Raw genomic sequence first — 20,048 nt, forward strand, 5'->3', positions numbered from 1 at the left:
ATAAAAACGCCAAACACATCTAAAACCATTTAAGTTAAGATAACGCTACATAAACAGAAGCTTTTGGCTAAGAGAACTGCAGTAAACTTTATGAAAGCAATACCGATGAATTATTTATAATAATTTTAATTAATAAAAAGCTTGTACAAGCAATTTAACGATAAGAATCGGTGTAAATAAGTTTACATTTCATATCAAGGAAAACATATAACAAAAAATATTTAGTTACAAAGCGAAATATATGCAAGCATGTAATTAACGATGAAAATATGTTTGGAAACTTCATGAAATCATTTGTGCGTGTGTACGGCAAATTTGTGTTTTCGAAAACTATAACAATATCTTTCCAGAATATGTAAAAATTAAGTAAAACTTCGAATAATTAAAAAAAAAAGGAAAATTTTCAGAAAACATTAGTGCAGACGGTATATAGTTTGTAGTCGCAGCACAGAAACAAAATGTATATAAATAATTTATTGTGCTTACATAGATTTATATTTGAAACTCATCTCTCTTATATATATATATGTATATAAACATCTATATATTTATATAAGGATGTAAAGAAAGTGTATGAAGCCTGATGAAAAGTTATTTATAATTGTAGCAAAATTTGATAAAGGGCAAGAAAAACGACGTAAACTATCCATTATCGTACTGTCGTCTCCAAACGTTGTTGCGTTGTTGTTGATTTTTCACGTTATAACAAGTTATAGGGGATTACAGCCCGCCATAGAATAACCTACAACACTTTGCTTACTGTGGTCATACATTTAACGACTTCTCAAAATATGACGGCCGACGGGTAGTGCTCGAGCAAGTGATTCTATTCAAAGCATTTTCAATAGCGTTTGCCCTTGATGTCGAAAAATGTCAGTGTAAGATATTTCACCAAAATATCTCGAAAATTGCGGCCTGTAGGGCGAACATAAAAAGTGCAGGACTGACAAATGGACAGACGACCTTAAATTAATTCAGAAAATGATTCTATATCTACCGGTATAATACAAGATAAGTCTATCTGAAGTCTTTCTGGGTGTTGTATACGCCCGCGTATACTTAATATATCCGTGTGAGGTACTAGTAGTGTAGGGTACAAAAAGAAAAACATTATCAAAGTTCAGTTTGTTGGACGAGTGAATTAATTTCAATTATTTCATGCTTTCATGTCATATTTTATTCCGTTTATTCTGAATCTTTCTAACATCATGTGTTCATGTGAATGTATAGGCGATAATTAGTAGCATTCGGTATGTGCGTATTGCGAAATCGTCTGCGTATGTCTTTTTTTGCAAGTTTCACAATTTGTGCAATGGAAGGTCTCAAGCTCAAGCCCTCAAGCCTACAAAACTCACTCAATTCTGATTCAAATGGTCTGAGAAGAGCCTGCCTTCTCTACCTCCACACTATATGCCCTGCATGAAGTTTAAGAAAATGCTATGCTTACTGATGAATGGTAAGCATAACGCGCTCACTCTTTTTTCAAGCAATAAAAAGGAATGAAGAAAAAAGATGAAAATTAATTCAAGAATAAATGTTTATGAGGGAGAAATTTATCTCTATGATCTAATTTTCTACCGGTTTCTTTTTGTTATGTCGCTTTTGATTTTAAAAGGAAAAAAAAAAAGATAAAATTTACAGGACCTCTGTGCTTTATGTAGCCATGCAAAAGCAAAAGGTCATTTACCTTAACTAATTGTCTTTGATAAAAGCAGAGCAGTATATACAATAGATCTTTGTATAGAGTATACAATGTTTTTATGATGGAACATGAAATTAATATAAGGGTCACATTATATATAATATCTAACTTGGGAGCATTTTTCTTTGTCATCTGCAATCCTAATGAGTAATGCTTCTGTATAGACTTTGCTTTCTATTTACTATATGATAGCGATGAGTAAAAACGTTAGCGAAGTTTAACCGTTAGACTCCTGTACTTGTGTTAAATGAAGAAAAAAAAAATACATTAACACTGCACTTACCGATTACATTATTTTGATCCTCTTTTAATTTTCAATCCTCAAAAAAATAGTTATCAAGCGTGTGTAGTGTTCTTCGACTATCTATAATTAGTTTTTCAGCACTTATAGGCTTAAGATAAACGCGCCTCTTATTATTCCGATCAATTCAGGATAATGTTCTAAATTATTATTGCTTTCATCAAAATGAGTGTAGTGGTGTAGAGTATTATATCATAATATTCTTACTTGTTTTATACTTATTCCAATCTTCGGCATGGTGATGATATGTTCCCATATTTACTAAGAGAGATCACTTTGATCACTTTTTTGCCGCAATCGAAAAAATGAAGACAGGAAACTAAACTTTATCACAAACATTTCTCGTTTGATTAAGAATATGGTTCCAGATAGTTCCGAAGATATTTCCGAAAACTCATGACTCAGATATTCGTAAGGAACATCGTCATTATACTGCATTACACAATACATTGAGAATTAACGATAATATTTTAATTCCATTTTAACTTCAATTTATTGCAATTTTACTTCAAGGCTTAACACGTTCTATACTCATTGATTAAATTTTATCGCTCATCGTAGACGAGTTAATAGGCCTGTTTCAACCATTTTGGGACCGAACACGCAAGGTGGTTTTGATAAACGCTTGGGAAGCGGGCTTTCCGAAATATTCTCATGAGAGCGAAGGTTATCGACGACAATGTGGTAGAAGGCGTAGAGAATATTTTCTACATTGGGGATGTGCAACACAACCATTTCTTAATCTTGGATTCGTAATCGATCAAGAAATGTTTATGCCATATTTCAACATTCTATCGTCATTTTTGCAGCAGTGAAGTTTAGACAAGAAAAGTGGACCAGAATGATCTTTTTTGGTAGAAATAGGTATATGCAAAATGCCGATAGCTCTAATGTTAAAAAGTAAATGCAATGACAAACAGTGAATTTACAGAAGTGAAACGTCATTTTGCTTTTCTTTTTTTTTTCTTTTTTTTTGAATTTAATACTTATTTACTTAAACGTTCGCAATAGCAGTGTATTTTCATGTGTAAGCTAAAAGTCTCTCAATTAACATTTATATGACAGTACATCGTATATATTTCAGTTACGTTTGCAATCTGAGTAAAATACGAGTAATGTGGAAAGAAACAGAAAAATAAAACTGCCATGCAACAGAGAAAAAGAAAGAAAAAAAAAAAAAAAGAATAAATAACGAGAAGAAAACCTTGTCTATTAAAATGGCTCATGTCATATAACAGCTTGCGTGACAAAATAAATAAAAGGAATAAAACTTCAATGTAATATTCCTGATCACATTAGGTGTTGCAACGGGTGTACATGTTAAACGATACTTTATAGAAAAAGGAAAAAAAAAATTACGACAACAAAAATAATTCACGTTATCGTAAGAGAACATAAAATTAATGTTGTAAAACATATTTGAACAGGTTTGGTTGAGAATATATACACAACAGGAGCACCAACGTACGTAACAGTCAGATAGATGACACATTCTCTCAGACTTTTAAGCCGTCATGCCATGTTAATGAGCTTCTTTTCCTCATTCGAACATTTTAGTAGTTGCTTCCTTTATTAGGTCAGCAATGAATCGGTCCTTATCGTTATGCAATTCTTTCCATTAGATGTATGAGTCACTTAAAATAAATATCATTGTCACTCTTTACGTTTTCACTTACTGCTTCACATGTTACTGTTCCTATGACTATCTCCGACAACTTACAAAAAAAAAGGTATTATGAGAAAACATATATATAACACGCTGCGATTCGATAAGGCCGAATATTAAGTACTTTACATCTTTCCGTCTAAGACAATTAATTCTTCATTTATTTCTATTAAAATTTATATCGAATTTTCATTCAAAGGATCTCGTTTCATAGGATTCATTATATGGAAGGGCGTCTAAAAGTATTACGTGACAGGGGCTTTAAAAGAAATAAATCGGCTTTATCCAAATTTTTCACATCAATTGCAATACTGGTCATGTTCAGAGACACAAAATATAAAGAAAGAAGAAGTAGCCTGATCCGATCCATTCCTATATTGTTTTTGGGCCGAAGTACGCGTGGTAGACAAGCTTGAATCGATTCAGAAAACGCGTACGATAAACGGTAGATCTATCCTGTCTACCCTTCGCGCTGTTACATTCATCGGCATATACTAAGCTTGGCTTGTAACTGTAGTGGTATAGATTATAAAAGGAGGAAGAGTAAAGGAGAGAACTGAAGTGCAAATATAAAGACTTTTTTTGATGGTTCGATGAATCGTACTTTTTAAAAACCGAGGTTAGTCAGGGCTAAAGTGCCAACATCAGTTACCAGTTGACACAGAGAAAAAAAAAGAACAAATGATACAAATTGTGTTCGGCTTAAGCCAAATGTTTCAAGACTTTATTCTTCTTTAGATTAAGTTAAAGCCGCACCCCATCAAGCAGTCGTTAATCAAGCCATTGCAATGCGAATTGTGTTGTGTGTGGCCATAGATGAAAACTAACACGGGGAGTGGCAATTACGTCGCTTACATTCTCCAGAGGAATCTGCTAATCCGCCTAACATAAAGATGGTGAAGCTCCAACCACCACTGGTACATATGTTTATGCTTTCTTATAAGATGAAACGGATTATCTTTTAACCATTTATCATATATGTTTCATGCGTGGTAGGGTGTATTTATGGATGTATTTTTTATATGACGTAGTAGCACTTAACTAAAATCTATGCTTACCTACTCTGCCTGAGTTATATATAGTTTCTTGATTGTTATGTGTGACAGCTTGTGCTTTGATTCATCATTCATTATTCAAGATCAAGATGCAACAAATATCTCAACTCCAAGTCAACTATTGTTAACACATATAATGGCAACATTATTTACCATAATCAAGTGTTCTATATACTCTTTCTATATGATTTCTGAGTCCTTCTGCTATCATCTATGGGCACTTCATATGTCTAATATGTGTCTGTTTATACGTATCCATATGTATGTGTCACTTAGAAGTTAATGGCCGGCGTGCCATGAAAATTAGTCACATTTCGTTTAGCGGCTGGTATTCAGAAATGTTATAGCTCTACCAAAAGTTTTACAATATATGTATGCCATACACCGGGAACTTATTGAGTAATGCTACAATTACTAGTAGACCTAACAACGTCTCTCGCGTTTTCTTTTTTTTCTTAATTTTTTTTAAGAAATTCTTTTTTATTTCTATGAGTACCAGGCACCGTTACCATAAATTTGCCCATATTGGAGAATACTCACACCTCAATGGGGTCTCCATTTCGCAAAGTTAAGTTGCTTCCAAAGTATTTTATTATTTTCCAGTTACTTCAACCAGAAACCACAAATTAGACTTTGTCGCCATAGAAAGGTTTGCTTGCACGACTGCCCCTATATATGGTGCGATCTAAAAAAATAGGTTTGTATGATCCAATTTCCGTATGGTTGATTTACTAAGGGTAAAATTGGTGCGATTCGAACCCTTTCCAATAGCGTTCATCGTTTGGCCAAAACACGCCTGTACACCATATTGCGTCAAATTATCTTAAAAGTTGCGCTCTGAGTTGAACATAAGACGAACAGACGATTAGACGGACCGGACGGAACCTTAAATTGATTCAAAAAGTTACTATGGACACCACAAACGATGTAGGATATAAAAATTTATATTTTTTATTATTAGATTAACATAACCTCTTAGTTGATTTAAAGTCATTTTCTTTGAAGTGATAATGAAACATATGTAATAGTTAGGCGTTACGAATTTTCATTGGGTTTGTAGAGATGAAATTTACAAAAAAAAAAAAACACAATAAATTTTTACAAAAATCATTACTGTGTGCTTAGCAATTTAATGTTATCCTTTCAAAAGAACACAATATCCTGTTAAATAACAGGAGTACGTTTTTGTTTTTATTCCTTTTATAAAAAGCAAGAAACTCGATCAGAAATTTGCACTACAAACGATTATATAATCCAGCAAACAATAAAATGAGAAAGATAAACAACAAGTGTTTCTATTAAAGAAAAAAAAAAAAAAAAAAAAAACCATAAAAATAACTAAATATACAAACATCAAGGTCCTATACAAACAGGATTGCATTAAATTTCATTAAAATCCAATTTATTACACAAAGACAACGTAAAATCGAAATAAAAATAAAGATGGTGTTGTTTAAAAACAGAAAAGCAGAGAGCAAAATAATAATAATAAAAAAAAAAAAAAACTATTTATATATATATATATAAATATACATATAAAAGTTCTTAAAAGAGAAAAAGCGAAAAAAAATTACGTGAGGGCGATTTTCAGAATTAAAAACACATAAAAGAGATTTAAAGGGTATTTTTTATTTTTTTTTATTTTGTCTTTCTTTCTTCTACTCCTTTTTTTGTGTAAGCATTGATTGCAAGCAAGTTGGTTTAGTTTAATTTCTAACATAAACCAGAAGCTAACTGTAACACGAACGTATGAATAAAAAATCAATCTTGGCGACGAAAAGCATACAAATGAAGACATAAGAGCATAAAACCGATATGTATGTCTATTCTATATGTATGTAGATATGTATGTATGTATATGATATGGTGATAAATTCAGGTTCATTTCGTAGCCAACTATTGGTATATGCGGGCTAAAATGTTGGAAGAGAGACAAAGGCATTAACATTTTACTAATCGTTTGACTTTTAATTTGTTATATTGGATTAACAATCCTTACAAAAGTAATGATAAGCATCTGACACGACACCCAGTGTTAAGTTGAGCATTTACTACGGCCTGTGTGCTTTTTTCTTTTCTTTTTTTTTTCTTTGCTGTTACATGCGAAATACATGTAACCCGCTCTCTCTCTCTTATCATGGACTATGAATACAATTCTATATATACATAACATATTTAACTAAGAAAGCAGTACAAATATTTTTAATTTCTTCGTGCTCTGTAATACGGATTCATTTCGCATTTATTTAGTTCTGGTCTTTTGCGCTCTTACACGAGGAGAGGTCGGTTCAGTCGGTTTGTTGCGCTCTTTCCATTTGTGTTTATTGTTTTCTTTGTGTGTGTGTGTGCGCGACTTTAACGATATTGAATTACTACTAGCAATGTTTACATTGTCAAGTTGTTGACATTTTTTGTACTAATAATCTTATGCTTTCTTTTGCTGCACAATATTTGCACCCTAGGTAAGTAAGGTAGTGCCCGTTATATGTACTTAAGCTTACAAATGTTGATTGTGTTAATTATTAATCCTTTGACCATGTTTCGTGAGGGATTAATTGTATCGATCCGGTTGAATGGCTTACCCGTTTACTAAAGAGTAACAGTGTGAATATGTAATATTGTTTGTGTGTGTGTGCTTTTTTTTATATTTATTTCTTTATAACAAATAGTTGGACAATAGTTGGAATACTGTAGACACTGTAGTTACTTTATCGTTCACAATATTTGGGAACATTTGTCGCGATCCCTCAGACATTTCTGATCACAACAATAACTTATACCCTAAACTGAAGTTTTTAATATAATGTCCACATGAACGAAGTCAAATTGTATTCCTTGCACCAAGTTCTATGTCGAGTCGGACTCGATATTAAGTTATGTAACATTATTAAATGATTTTTTTTATTAAATGCGTCATATTCCGAATCTTAAATTTTCTTCATTAAGGCTACTTTTTATGGGGTTTTTTCCAAATAGTTTTGGAAATTTGTAGGCGACTTCTTTATTTGCGCTAAGGGGAGAAGATTTGTCGCAGATACAATACAGTTTTGCCATAAAACAGACAGACATGCTCAAGTGAAATTAGCCAAGATCGTATGCATGTACAAGGGTTCTAAACCTCGCCTCTGTGGGCTTTAAAGGTTTCGGAAAACAAGTGAAATTATGAAATTGATTAGGCGTGTCTGATTTCTTTTATTTTTATACTGGTATCACAGCCTCGCCCATACAAAATGCTTTCAAATTTTTATACACTTTTTTACTGCGCTTTGTTGGTGCTGAGCAAAAGACAAATTTTTAACGCCTTTTTAAAAGCGGACGTGTTCTTAGTTTACGTGGTACTGTGGGCGTGTCCTTCGACCAAAGTGGCCCATTTTTATTAACAATATGAGTGCAAGAACTTTCAATATTTGTGATCAATAGCTTCTTTTTTGCGGCCTGGAGAATGCTTACAACGACAAACAGACAGAGAGACATGCTTAAATCGATTCAGAATTTGATGTCGACGTTGTGAAAAAATTAGCCCTCATCACCCTCCGATGATGGGTATAAGAAAATGAAATTTTGATTCTTTAGAACATTAAGTAGGTGTGGCCGTGCGTGATCTCCAGAATCACCCATACGATACGCATGGATAGATATGCCGTTGCCTCTGTCGCAGGATACAGTAAGGAACGCACTTATTTTACTATTAGGAACAGATATGTTCTTGTCCTTTGACCGATTGAGCCACTTTTCACCCTGCGATTAAGAAGTCACAATATTTTTAATAAATTTGAAGCTGATATCTTAGTTCATGCGACCGGAAGCATGTTTCATTTTCTTTTGTAAAAATATTGTCTTCTACCCAGTCAGTGCAGCAAATTTGCATTGCATTTAGCAAAAGGGAAACGATTTTCGAATAAAATAGATTTCACTATATTTGATATTTGGCCATTCGTGGCCTACAAAATTACATTCAGGCGTGTACAAGTATGAGATGTGCTCAACAAGGAAAACAACGCGAAATCTATCGAATGTACCGAATCGGGCAGATATGGATATGTGCGCGAACACTTGTGAAAGATGTCTGACAACTGAAGCAATTAGGACAATGTCAGGTCAAAGTGCTTACAGCACCAACACAAATGAAAAGAAGTGAAAAGAAAGTTGCGACAAAATACAATGGCATCGTTAGACACTTCGTGTAAAACGTATGTTTCCAAGTGGACTGTAGACACCAGAAAGTCATGAATTGTGTTTGTATTTTATATGAAAGTATGATGACAAGCATGATTTCTTTTTCAAAAACATGACGTTGTTAACAGATCCAATTTTTTGCTTTTATTTTTTATAAAAATTGGAAAAACAAACCCTTTACATGAAAAGTATGTGAAATTTTTAACTTTTTAACTTTATATTCCCTATCAAAATGTAATTTTAATATTTGAATGAATATTTGATTAGATCGCACATATATAAGCAATATTTAAAGCTAACGGAAAATCTGATAAAAATTAAAAACCAACTGTGCAAATAAATTCAGCCATGACTTCATAATGGCTAACGTGTACAGATTTTAGATTAAGTTTACACATGAGCATCGATGAAGAGGAGAACATGTGTTTGTTTACATATCGCAATTATTTAATTTATACATCATTAGAGCGATTCCTGTATGGTTGTTGTTCACTGTTAGTTTATGATAATATAAAATTAATTTACATAATTATAGTATGAAATTGCAGAACATTTGCATAATTTGATTGAATAAAAAAAATAAGGCAACAAAGCAGAAAATATGAAAGAAAAATGAGAAATGAGCAAATAATGACAATGTTTTAGTTAAATTTCCATACTCACCTAAGTTTTCCACTTGACAGGGTAAGACCAACGTATCACCGACTACCGCACGATATGTATGACCTCGTGACAAAAAACGTGGCTGTGGTCCGTTGGCTGGGGGTGCATTACTAAGCGGGCGACTGTTAGTAGCTGTAAAGAAAAAAAAAAAAAACAAACACTACTCATCAAATATATTATATGTCTAAAAAATCGGCTAATAAGAGGAGAGAGGTGTATACTATCTTGTCTCTTCTTAATCAATTCCTTTACATGTAATATTTAGAAATGCAGGCCAAAGCTTCTAATATAATACCATTACTCTGCCACGTTTGTCGAGAAATTTTAAAAATTGCAATTTTTTTTCCTTATAACGGCTTTTTGTAATAGAGCGTTATATGGGGAGTGGGCGGAAAAGCATTTTCAATAGCGTTCATTCTTGAGTCCAAACACGTCAGTCTACTAAATTTCACCAAAACATTTAAGAAATGGCGAACCTATAGACGTCAGACCAGAGAGACTTAGATCGGATCAGAATTGCCGTAAAAGAAAATGTGAGTCAGTCTCTCTTAAGCCCTTCTGGGTGTTACATACATCCACACAAATTTAATATACCCTGTACCACAATGTAGGGTATAATGATAAAATAAAAAGCGCCTTCGTCTGAGAAAGAAGGCCATTTTTCCTTTTTTGATGGATGATGAACAGGATTAAAGAAGAATGCGTTGTATTAAACGCAAGAACGTCTACTAAAGCAACTTTTAAATTACACTGCCGTGGAAGGTTGGCGATCGAACTCTTTAGAAAGCCGATGTGTGACGTTACGAGTTCAGATATCAAAATCCAATTTAAATGTACTTTTATTAAAATAAATTTAATATCAAATATAAGAGAGTTACTAGGAGTTACTAGTTATTAGGATAAGGAAATTTTTTTAGAATATAACAAACTTTAAGCAATGAAACAAAAACCAACAACAAAATTTTTGAATGTAAAAATGTACACATGGAATAAATTATGTATTTTTGAGAGGAAGCCGACTTAGAGTTCGTCGGACACAATTTGCTCGAAGGAAACCAGAGATAGTGCAGGGCACAGAATGGGTCAGGGCTTAAAATCCGCCTATTCGATAAGCAGGTTTCGTCCACCCGTTCGTTCTTCTATGGGTAAAACACGTGTCTTTGTTTTAATTGTCGTCGTTTATAGATCTTGTGTGGGACGAAACTTTGAAATCCCCATCTCGCGAACTAACTAGATCAGCAATGACATGTGCTTCGGTGTCCACCATCTCTGATACTCTTCAAGTGGCACTTAAGAGTAGCCTTAAAAATAATAAAGTCGTAGGAAGAAGTAGTTCGATAGTTAGATAGACAATGCTACCGTCTTCTGTCGCCGCTATTAAACCTTTTCGTAACAGAAAATAATATACGCCTTCTCTGTAGCGGTTATATTATATTATATTAATGTAGTTAAAATGTCAGGCAGTCGCAGGTTGTAACACATAAATGCGCTTGTCATTGCAAAGCTAGCTAGTTCGGAGGTAATGGAGTGTGTATTTATCCAGAAAAGTAGTGTCGGTTACATCAAGATGTAGACATGCCGAAAGACGGGCGATCGAAACTTTCTTACCGGACGGGCTGATGTGCCCTACGCACGATCTCCCTCGGCTCATAATCTTGCGGGACAAAGCCTCCTTCTCTCTCTCCTAACAACCATCTCTAACGCTTTAGCCCCCTCAATGCCTGGCTACAATTTCGGACAAGCTCTTGGTTACAAGTTGTCATGGATTTGCAAGTAAATATATTGTAAATAATATATAAAATAATCTTAAAAATGTTATGTTATTCCGTTACGATTAAATTTAAGGTATTTTGATCAATTTTGTGTCTTTAATGAACTCTACAGTAGAGGATAAGCCGAACATGGAATGCTACTAAGGAACTTTGATGACTTTTGAGAATTTCCACAATTTCGTGCACGCTTTCAGTTTGATATCTTGAGTTATATCAGAATTTTTTTTTTTTTTTAAAGAAAGAAACTAAATTAGTTTTTTTTTGAATTTCTAAAAAGAATGAAGAAAAGTTTCTATTGAAGGACTTTACAATGGATACAATATATATGAAAATTATATCGCTTCTTAAAGTATCCGTTTATACGTTTTCATGCACTTAAATATTAACAACTCTTCAAATATGTATTAATATCACAATATTATGTAATGTGAGGGGCACAAAAACACATATATAATACGAGAAGGTCTTCTATAAAGCAAAAGAATAGTAAATGTGTGTAACATATGGCAACAACTTACGTATACGTATATGTAAATATATATATGTGAACGTCAATGCCAATGAAAAGAAATCCATATGAAATTCAAGTTGATTGCAAATACAACCACACAACCGAACAGCATAACAATACAATCGTACTCGCACAGATAGTCATGAATATGTACTTTTGTATTCGATTATGTTTTATATGAAGCGTAAATGCATATATATGTGCACATATATGTACATTGCTTTCTTAAATAACAATAATATTGTCTGTCATTATGTCTAAATATGTGAGTGTCGTCCTCCCATGTTTAACATATAAACCCAGATTTTATTTGGCACAGAGCCCGACTGACTGACACTTGTACATTATTTTATTTCATGAAAATATATTAAACATAAGCAAACATACACTTTCAGTTTACAATCAATTCATTCACACTGCTATTGCATGCATTCATTTTAAGTAGACTTGGATAGTAATAGAACTCCTTTCAAATTTAATTGAATTGAATTTAGATAATGAATCTTAAGCCTAATTTTTCGGATTAAAAAAGAACATTTCATACAAATATATATGAAATGATTTTTATTCATTAATTTTCTTCATTAGATTAGATTCTATGTAATCATAAGGAGATAAAGCAGAGAAAATGAGAAAACTAATAGCATCAACCTATCAGTTGTTAAAGGGAAACAACGAACGGCGTATAAAACCCTTGCACATACGAGTTGCACGGCTTAGGAAACACGAAGTCAGACTCGATTGAAAAAATATTATAATACTGATATTATTTTGGCAGTACTTCCACTGATAGCACAAATTCTTTTTTTTTTTTTTTATATTCGTGATGATCAGGGAAATCTTAGTGATTATGATCCGATTTGGCGAATTTCTCTTTTCTCCGTATCAACGGGTCTACTCTTTTGTGCATCCATCTCTTTATTGCCTTAATATAAATCCTTTGGTGGATCTGAATAATCGAAAGATGTTCAAAAGATTAAAAATTCACTCTAAAGCGAATACGGTTCTCTTACTTCTTCGCAGTTTTTTTACTTCGCTATTCGAATTTGTGTAATTATATTAGTGGCACGCTTTCGTACCTTTTCTTTTATAGCGAAGAAATTGAATGAAAAGAAAATGATTTCAAGTTTTCACATAATCCACGAATGAATTGATAAATTTCACTTATCCATCACGCAAGACAATCGCTTCTAACGAACTCAATGCAACTATGCGAATACATTTGAAATATTTTTGAGAATAACTTTGTTTAAGTTCTTGAACTTCCAGAACAAAGAGTGCACCGATAAAATGAACTCTATAAAATTGTTAGGAATGCTGTTCAAAGTTTTTTATACATACATATGCGCAAGTGTATGGGTGTATACAAATAGACATATGCATATAAGCCATATACATTTGCACGTGTATATGTGTATATGTGCTTGCATGTAGAATAGTAAATAATGATATGCAAATTTTATGCAGCGTATATATGATTTTTTCTAAACATAGTTGAAGTGCTTTTCTTCTTTTTCATTTTCCGTTTCCTTCTAAATCAAGACGAAACCAAATAAGAAATCTAATCGCACAACTGGTATGTTGACGATACTAACAACAACAATAATAAGATTAGCGTATTAAAGCCCGAAGTAAGAAGGAGAGCTAACTAAATATTCACTAAAAAATTTCAATGCATGTGCATATCTCCTGAGAGTGACTGACATTAGCAGCTTCTCGAAAGATGGATTTTAACCAAATGTATATGTATATGTAGCTGTAGCTGTTGCATATGTTTCTTCTTCTTTCCACTTACATATACATACACTATATACTGTATACTTAGCTAGGTATGTACATCAATATGAGCTCTGACTTACTCAAGATAAATAGGTTGACTACTATCGACACATACATGTACTTGACTTGCTGCTTCACACACTAAAAAGCTATGCAAAAATATTGAATGGGGCGGGGGGAAAAAAAAGAAGAAAAGAAGAAAAAGAAAAACATTCTGAATAACTGTCAAGCGGATGTTGGTTGAAAATCGATTTGCATACCAAGCGTACAAACAGAGTCAATAACTGTAGCCGATACATACATATAAAGCGCTACTACTAACAAGAACGTCACAATCACATTATTTATACCCACAACGGATGATATACACATATACGCTGGCAAGCTTTACGTTAGGTGTCAAAATGTGTGTGCGTGTGTGCTCATTTGCAAAATATACCCAGAAATTGCATATAAGGTTCAGATGAGTTATCTGCTTTCCAAAGTCTACACATACAAGCATATAGAAAATGCAATCGACTTGCCTGCTGTTGAAGTTTGGGACTTATAAGCGAAGTCGTTGATTGCGTTGATATCGTCGTGTTTTTCACAGATTTTTTTCCTTTTTTTTCTTTTTGTGGGAGCAAGGATTTCTCTTTGTTAATGTTAAGATGCTTGTGCTTTGAATTTAGAAATGTATGCTGACAGGAAATAGTATTGTGGTGTGTGTGCGTGTGTGTGTGTTTGTGTGTGTGGTAAGTGAAATGATGAGTGTCCATCCTTCACATATGGGGAAAAGTCTGACTTTAATATCTCGCTGCTGTTATATAGTTGTCCAAAACATATTCAAGCTAACGAACTCGATTCGTAAATTTGCATTTTCGTAAAACGCTACGTGTTTCAGTTCGATACATGTGCGGTCGTATGTGTTTTGATAAATGTAGATTATTGACAGCGAAAGAAAAAAAATTGATTACGTAGTCAAATGGTATACAAACATCGCAATCGTGAAGTATGTTTTGCACAAGAGGTTGTCAATCTCCTAAGCTACTGCAACTTTCCAAGAAATACGATTTTTTCGCATCTTACCACCTAGTCGTAAGCTCCTTAGTTTGAATTGCTAGTCGAATGAAAAGTTCAGAACTTTTTTTTTTAGTCCTAACTTCTTTAAATGAACAAAGACAAAAACGAATCTCCCCTCGAAACAAGAGCACAACACTGTTTGGTATTCTCGGCTGCACCGTTACTTATTGGCAGTTATTTACGTGCAAGTAGTTATTAGAGCGAACCTTTCTCTTCGCGTTCCGCAATATAGTTCAGTCTTGTTTTAGTCGATAAGTCATTTTGCGGTGTTACTTAAGTATATTGGAAAAAAACTAAGTTGCCTTACTCGTGGATAGGATGTACCACAGCAAACTAACAAGTTCTTTAATAATTGAATGTAAATGAAACCGTGAGCTGAGTTAAGTACTTTCTTTTAAGTTTTTAATTATGTCACATTTTTATAGCCAAGAAACATTGTCCTCGTTAATATAAAAAATTATAAATGTAAGTCATATTTACGGACACCAAAAATGATCGCATAAACTGGAAGGGTTCGATCACATATTTGTCTTATTAAAAAGAAATAACATTCATATGGCTGCGTTTGTTCACTGATTACAAAACTTTCTTTAACAAATAATTTTTGAAAATTCTCGAGAAAATTACTTTAAAGTATTCTTGTTGTTTAGAGTTACGCAGTGACATTTCTTTTACAAAGAGTGTCCAGAGATTCAGTCAAGAAAGCGCGTAATAATAATTTGGGTTCATTCCTCAGCATGTTATGTCGTATACGACACGCTACACTGTGTATTTACATAATTTTTAATTAAAAAACAGGGTTTTGTGGTAGAATTCTTTCCTTCACGAATTTTTTTGCGTAAATTTCAATTAAATTTTCAGTAAATTTCAAACAAATAGGTTTCTGATAGTTTTCAATCGACAAACCAGTAATCGGTTTTCCCTTAAAAAGTTTGTGGAATAACTTGATTAGAAAGCATTCTTTGGTTCATTTCTGTCTTAGGTGAAAAATTCTTATCAAGGAACTAGATGGGAAATGGGACATTTACTTACGCGTAAAAGAAAAAAAAAAAAGGTATATAAGGTACTTTTAATAGTTAAATATAATAAACCCTCCATCTCTTGAAGAAATGCTGTAAGATATCGTTTGGTTCTCTTTAGGGTGCAAAGCCACTTATTATGGTTTCACTGAGTTGACGAGCGCTTCTTGCTATGCGTTTTTCAGGGGCTTTTCATGCACTGCTCTTACGAAAAATACTATAAGCAGCAGCACAATAAAGACAGATAAGGATTTCTTTAGATTCATCGTGCACTGCACTCATATATTTCTCGCACCTGCTTGTTTTTAATTGTGATGTGGTCTCACTTGTGCGTTGAAAAGATTTCATCAAATGAATAAATTAGAAGCAAATAAAGTGTGCCGGAAATCATTTAACTTTTGACATTTCAATCAACTTCGTCAACAGATATATGCAACGAAGAGTAGGATACACACACATTTGAAGCGCTGCAAACTCATCGAGGCAGGGAGTGTAGCCACCCAACCTTTCGTTATAGTGGTCTTTTTAGTAGGAAGTATACCGTTGAAGCGTTCTGAATGTAAGTAATTTGATATCGCCTTGTCGCGTTAAGTGTAGTGCAGGATTAAAATTGCGGAAATCATGATTGGCATATTCCCATACGATTCCATTTTCGCTTTGCTTCGCTTGAGATGTGAGAAAGCACAACGTTTTTTTGCAATATAAGGAAGACATAAAATGGACATTTTTACACAATAACGGATACCTATACTAACGATTTGTTGATAAACAAAATAAAAATGAAGTAAGTTAATATTGAAAATCAATAATGGATTTACAACATTTATGCTACAATAGATGTCAGGAGCTTTTGTTTAATGCTCGAGTTACGTGTTTCTGATCAATGGAAGCATTGTTTTGTTGTTGTGTAAGAAGTTCTTTAAAAGCTGGACGCCGTTTCGGACAACAATTGATTTTCGATAGGTGTGATTATGTCGGGAAAGTGAGCGATTAATAGCGATTTATCAGGCCAAGGGAAAAATTCGCAGCGTTTTTCTACAATGGATAGTTTTAGAGTTGTGCAATATTGACACTGCCAATCTACATATATATATATATATTACTATAAGAAAGGCGCCAATCTTTTCGAAGGTAATTATGTTATCTGCTGTAAAGAACAAGCTTTCACTCGACTTTCGTTCTCCGACGACCCAGAGGATTCTTTTCGCAAGAGTATTTCTATTTTCCAGAGCTCGAGCTTATCCACTTCTTAATTACCTATCAGAACAAATGAGGCAGTTCATGTATATAAGTCTTCAAGGCTCTTATCCAGGTCATTTTATTTTCATCAAACCAAACTTCATTAACTTTACTCACACGATCATTGGCTTCACTAAGCTATTGAACAGATTTTCTTTGGTAATGAAGCGGTTGGCACACTGGCTGTCAGGGTGAAAAGAGATCGAAAAGACTTTAACTTCTTCGTCATTGCCTCGTTTTGTTGTATAGTCAGCGTTGCCGATTGTTTTTGTAATCGTATCCTTGGCTTCGTCTATCAATCTTATTAAAACCTATAGTTAAACTCATTCCAAATCTAAAATACGTAGAATAACTTAACTAAACTTAAATGTATGCGTAGATTTTATTAAACTTTAGAAAATTGGACCATATACTTAGTAAAAGCACTTAATTGATTGGCCCTTTAAAAACTACTTCAAATGTTTGCTGTTTGACAAGGACAACCCTTTCATGGAATCTGTTTAAAATTCAAATTCAACCCTTTATTTACTATTACGACTGTTCATGCTGAAGTTGCTTACTCGCATCTTGTTTATCGTCTGAAGGCTATCTGAAATTCTTATCTTCTTTTCTCGCTTTTAAGCGATGTTAACTTCTGAAAATGTTTGCTCTTTTCCCTAAATGGTACTTAACGCAATCGAGTTTTACCAGTTTCTTGGCGGTTTTGAAAAAATCCATCATTTCTGCAACGAATAAGCGCTTAAGAGATTCATGAATAATGCAGATATAAAGTAAAAGAAATTTTTGCTTCTCTTTGTTCTTGCAGAAGCTTGACTACTAACTAAGATACAATTCCTTTTCCCGTTTATTCTTTATTATGTTGCGGTCTAAAAAATAAATAAATATATTTTCTTGTCCCATTTTGACTAATGCTTTTATCTTAAACGAGATTATTGCTTTAAATCCAGCTTATTTTTATTTCACATTTAAACATCTATCTCTAGCTTGTTCAGTTGTTGCCCCGCAAAAACCGAAATTGTTCCACTTTAGCCGACCAACGAGTCGTCGTCGTAGCAAGAAAAAGCATGAGATAAAAAAAAAAAGAAAAAAAAAAAAAAAACAATTTCGACGTGCATTTTGTGACATTTATGACCATCTGGGGATTATGTAGCAAACGTGGAATTGTGCATTATTTGTGCCATCCACCGATGAAAAATCCTTACACACAGCACTAGTTAAAGATAATGACAAAAGTGTGAGAAGCGAAAGTTAGCAATAGGCAGGATAAAGGAACTGACTAAGAGAGAGAGAGAGAGAGAGAGAGAGACAGAGAAAGATAAAAAGAGAGAAAAGGAGAGATAATGCGCGTCTGCATCAGTGCACAAAATCACGTTGTAAATGATATGATATGAACGCGTATTATAAATTGTAAAGGTGGCACTTGCGAAACTTTTGTGACTGTCATCTCAAGTTAATGGCTCACAGATATATATATCTATATATATATATATATGTGTGTGTGTGTGTACACGTACACACCTAAACGTACCTTCTCTCACGTTCGCTCAGACAAAGCACAGCGACACATAAAATAGAAAAAAAAAAAAAACAACAAAAAAATGATGATCTGTGAAAATGTTCATTTTTATGCTTGTTGAATTCTAAAGGACTTCTGGTGTAGATATGCAGAAGAGGAATAAAAGAAAAAAGAGAAAAAAAATTGAAATTGACAAGAAATAAAGGAAAATTGTTTAGTTGAAAAATGTTAAAGTCGAAGATGGTTCAGCTAAAGAGAAAGTAGTACCGACTGAACAATCAATACTTGATAGCTTGCATATGTACCTCCTTAGCAACAACAAACCTTCGAAACTTTGAAATGAGAATTAAAAAGAAATGAAATGGTTTACTATGACAATTTTCTTCGACGAACTCTTTAAACCCAAAAATGTTTCTATTTCTAGCATTAATAACATATGCATTACAATGTACATAAAAAAAAATAAGAAAAAATTCAGATAAGCTATTTGAAGTCTTCTTTATTTGTCCCTGAATGGTTTTCTTTTTAAATATTTTGTATTTTACAACTAATTTCTTTGTACTTTCAATCAATACGTCACAAAAGTTACTGAGATCTTAATTAGAGGATCAAAAGAAAATTCAGTCAAAAGATTGCATGTTTGATTAAAAATAAATGAAATTAAATTAAACAAGTAAAAACATTATGGTTGACCTTATAATGACTGTAGAAATACCGTTTGTCGTAGCGTTTGTCTTTAATCCAAAACTTGCGAGCCTACCATATTTCATCGAAATGTCTCAAAAATTGCAGCCAATACGTTGAACACAAAAAGGCAAAACGTATAGCCGGACAGACAAGCTTAAATTGACTCAGAAAGTAATTCTGAATCGAACGGTACAACAGGCGGTACGCCTATCTCAACTCCTTTATACCACAAGTGACGTAGGGTATAAATATTAGTCTTTTTTTTAGCGGATATGTCTGTTTTTAATAACCTCCACTAAAGGAGGGCGGTATACCTATTTTGTCATAATGTTTACAACACAAAAAAGGAAACTTCAGGGACCCTATAAAGTATTACTTTCTTCTTCTTGATCTGCGTGACATTCTGAATTGATTAAGCCATGTTTGTCCATCTGTGTGTTCATGTCAAACGAACACACGTCTCCTGGTTGCAAAAATGAAGATGACACCTTCAAATTTGGCAGAAATATTGGAACACACATCGCAAGCCTACAGCGAACTGAAACTGTAAACTGAACGTAACTCGGTTTTTTATACAATAATGCATGACCCTTTGCCCATTTTTTGCTCATTCATGAAATTTTCCACATTCATTTTATTCAATTATTGTTTATATAGAAAAATGGAAAATATCGGTCGAACTCCCGCAACGTTACAAGTGATTTAATAATTCTTTTTTTTACCCTTTTGTGACAATAAATAAAAGCATGGAGTGTTCGGTATTCATTCTAATTTTAGATATTCTAATATTACTCTTGGAAGTGAAAGCCAAGAATCCCGTGCGAAGAAATCAGTAAGGAAGTGGAACTTGTTCCTCTTTTCTCATTAAGAACATTATTAACGATTTCGTTCAGGTCGGTT

General features: G+C 33.3%; 1 protein-coding gene across 2 annotated transcripts in view; it reads right to left on the reverse strand.

Annotated features, from left to right (window-relative positions):
* LOC119641961 (hemicentin-1) overlaps nt 1-20,048 on the reverse strand; it is a 257,082-nt gene that overhangs the window by 37,832 nt on the left and 199,202 nt on the right. For both annotated transcript variants that reach the window (XM_038040896.1, XM_038040897.1), the window contains one exon: nt 9,564-9,695. In XM_038040896.1, coding sequence (XP_037896824.1) covers nt 9,564-9,695 — 132 coding nt within the window. The remainder of the gene's footprint in view (nt 1-9,563; nt 9,696-20,048) is intronic.

This window comes from Glossina fuscipes, unplaced genomic scaffold (assembly GCF_014805625.2).
Source record: "Glossina fuscipes isolate IAEA_lab_2018 unplaced genomic scaffold, Yale_Gfus_2 197, whole genome shotgun sequence".
Taxonomy (NCBI): domain Eukaryota; kingdom Metazoa; phylum Arthropoda; class Insecta; order Diptera; family Glossinidae; genus Glossina; species Glossina fuscipes.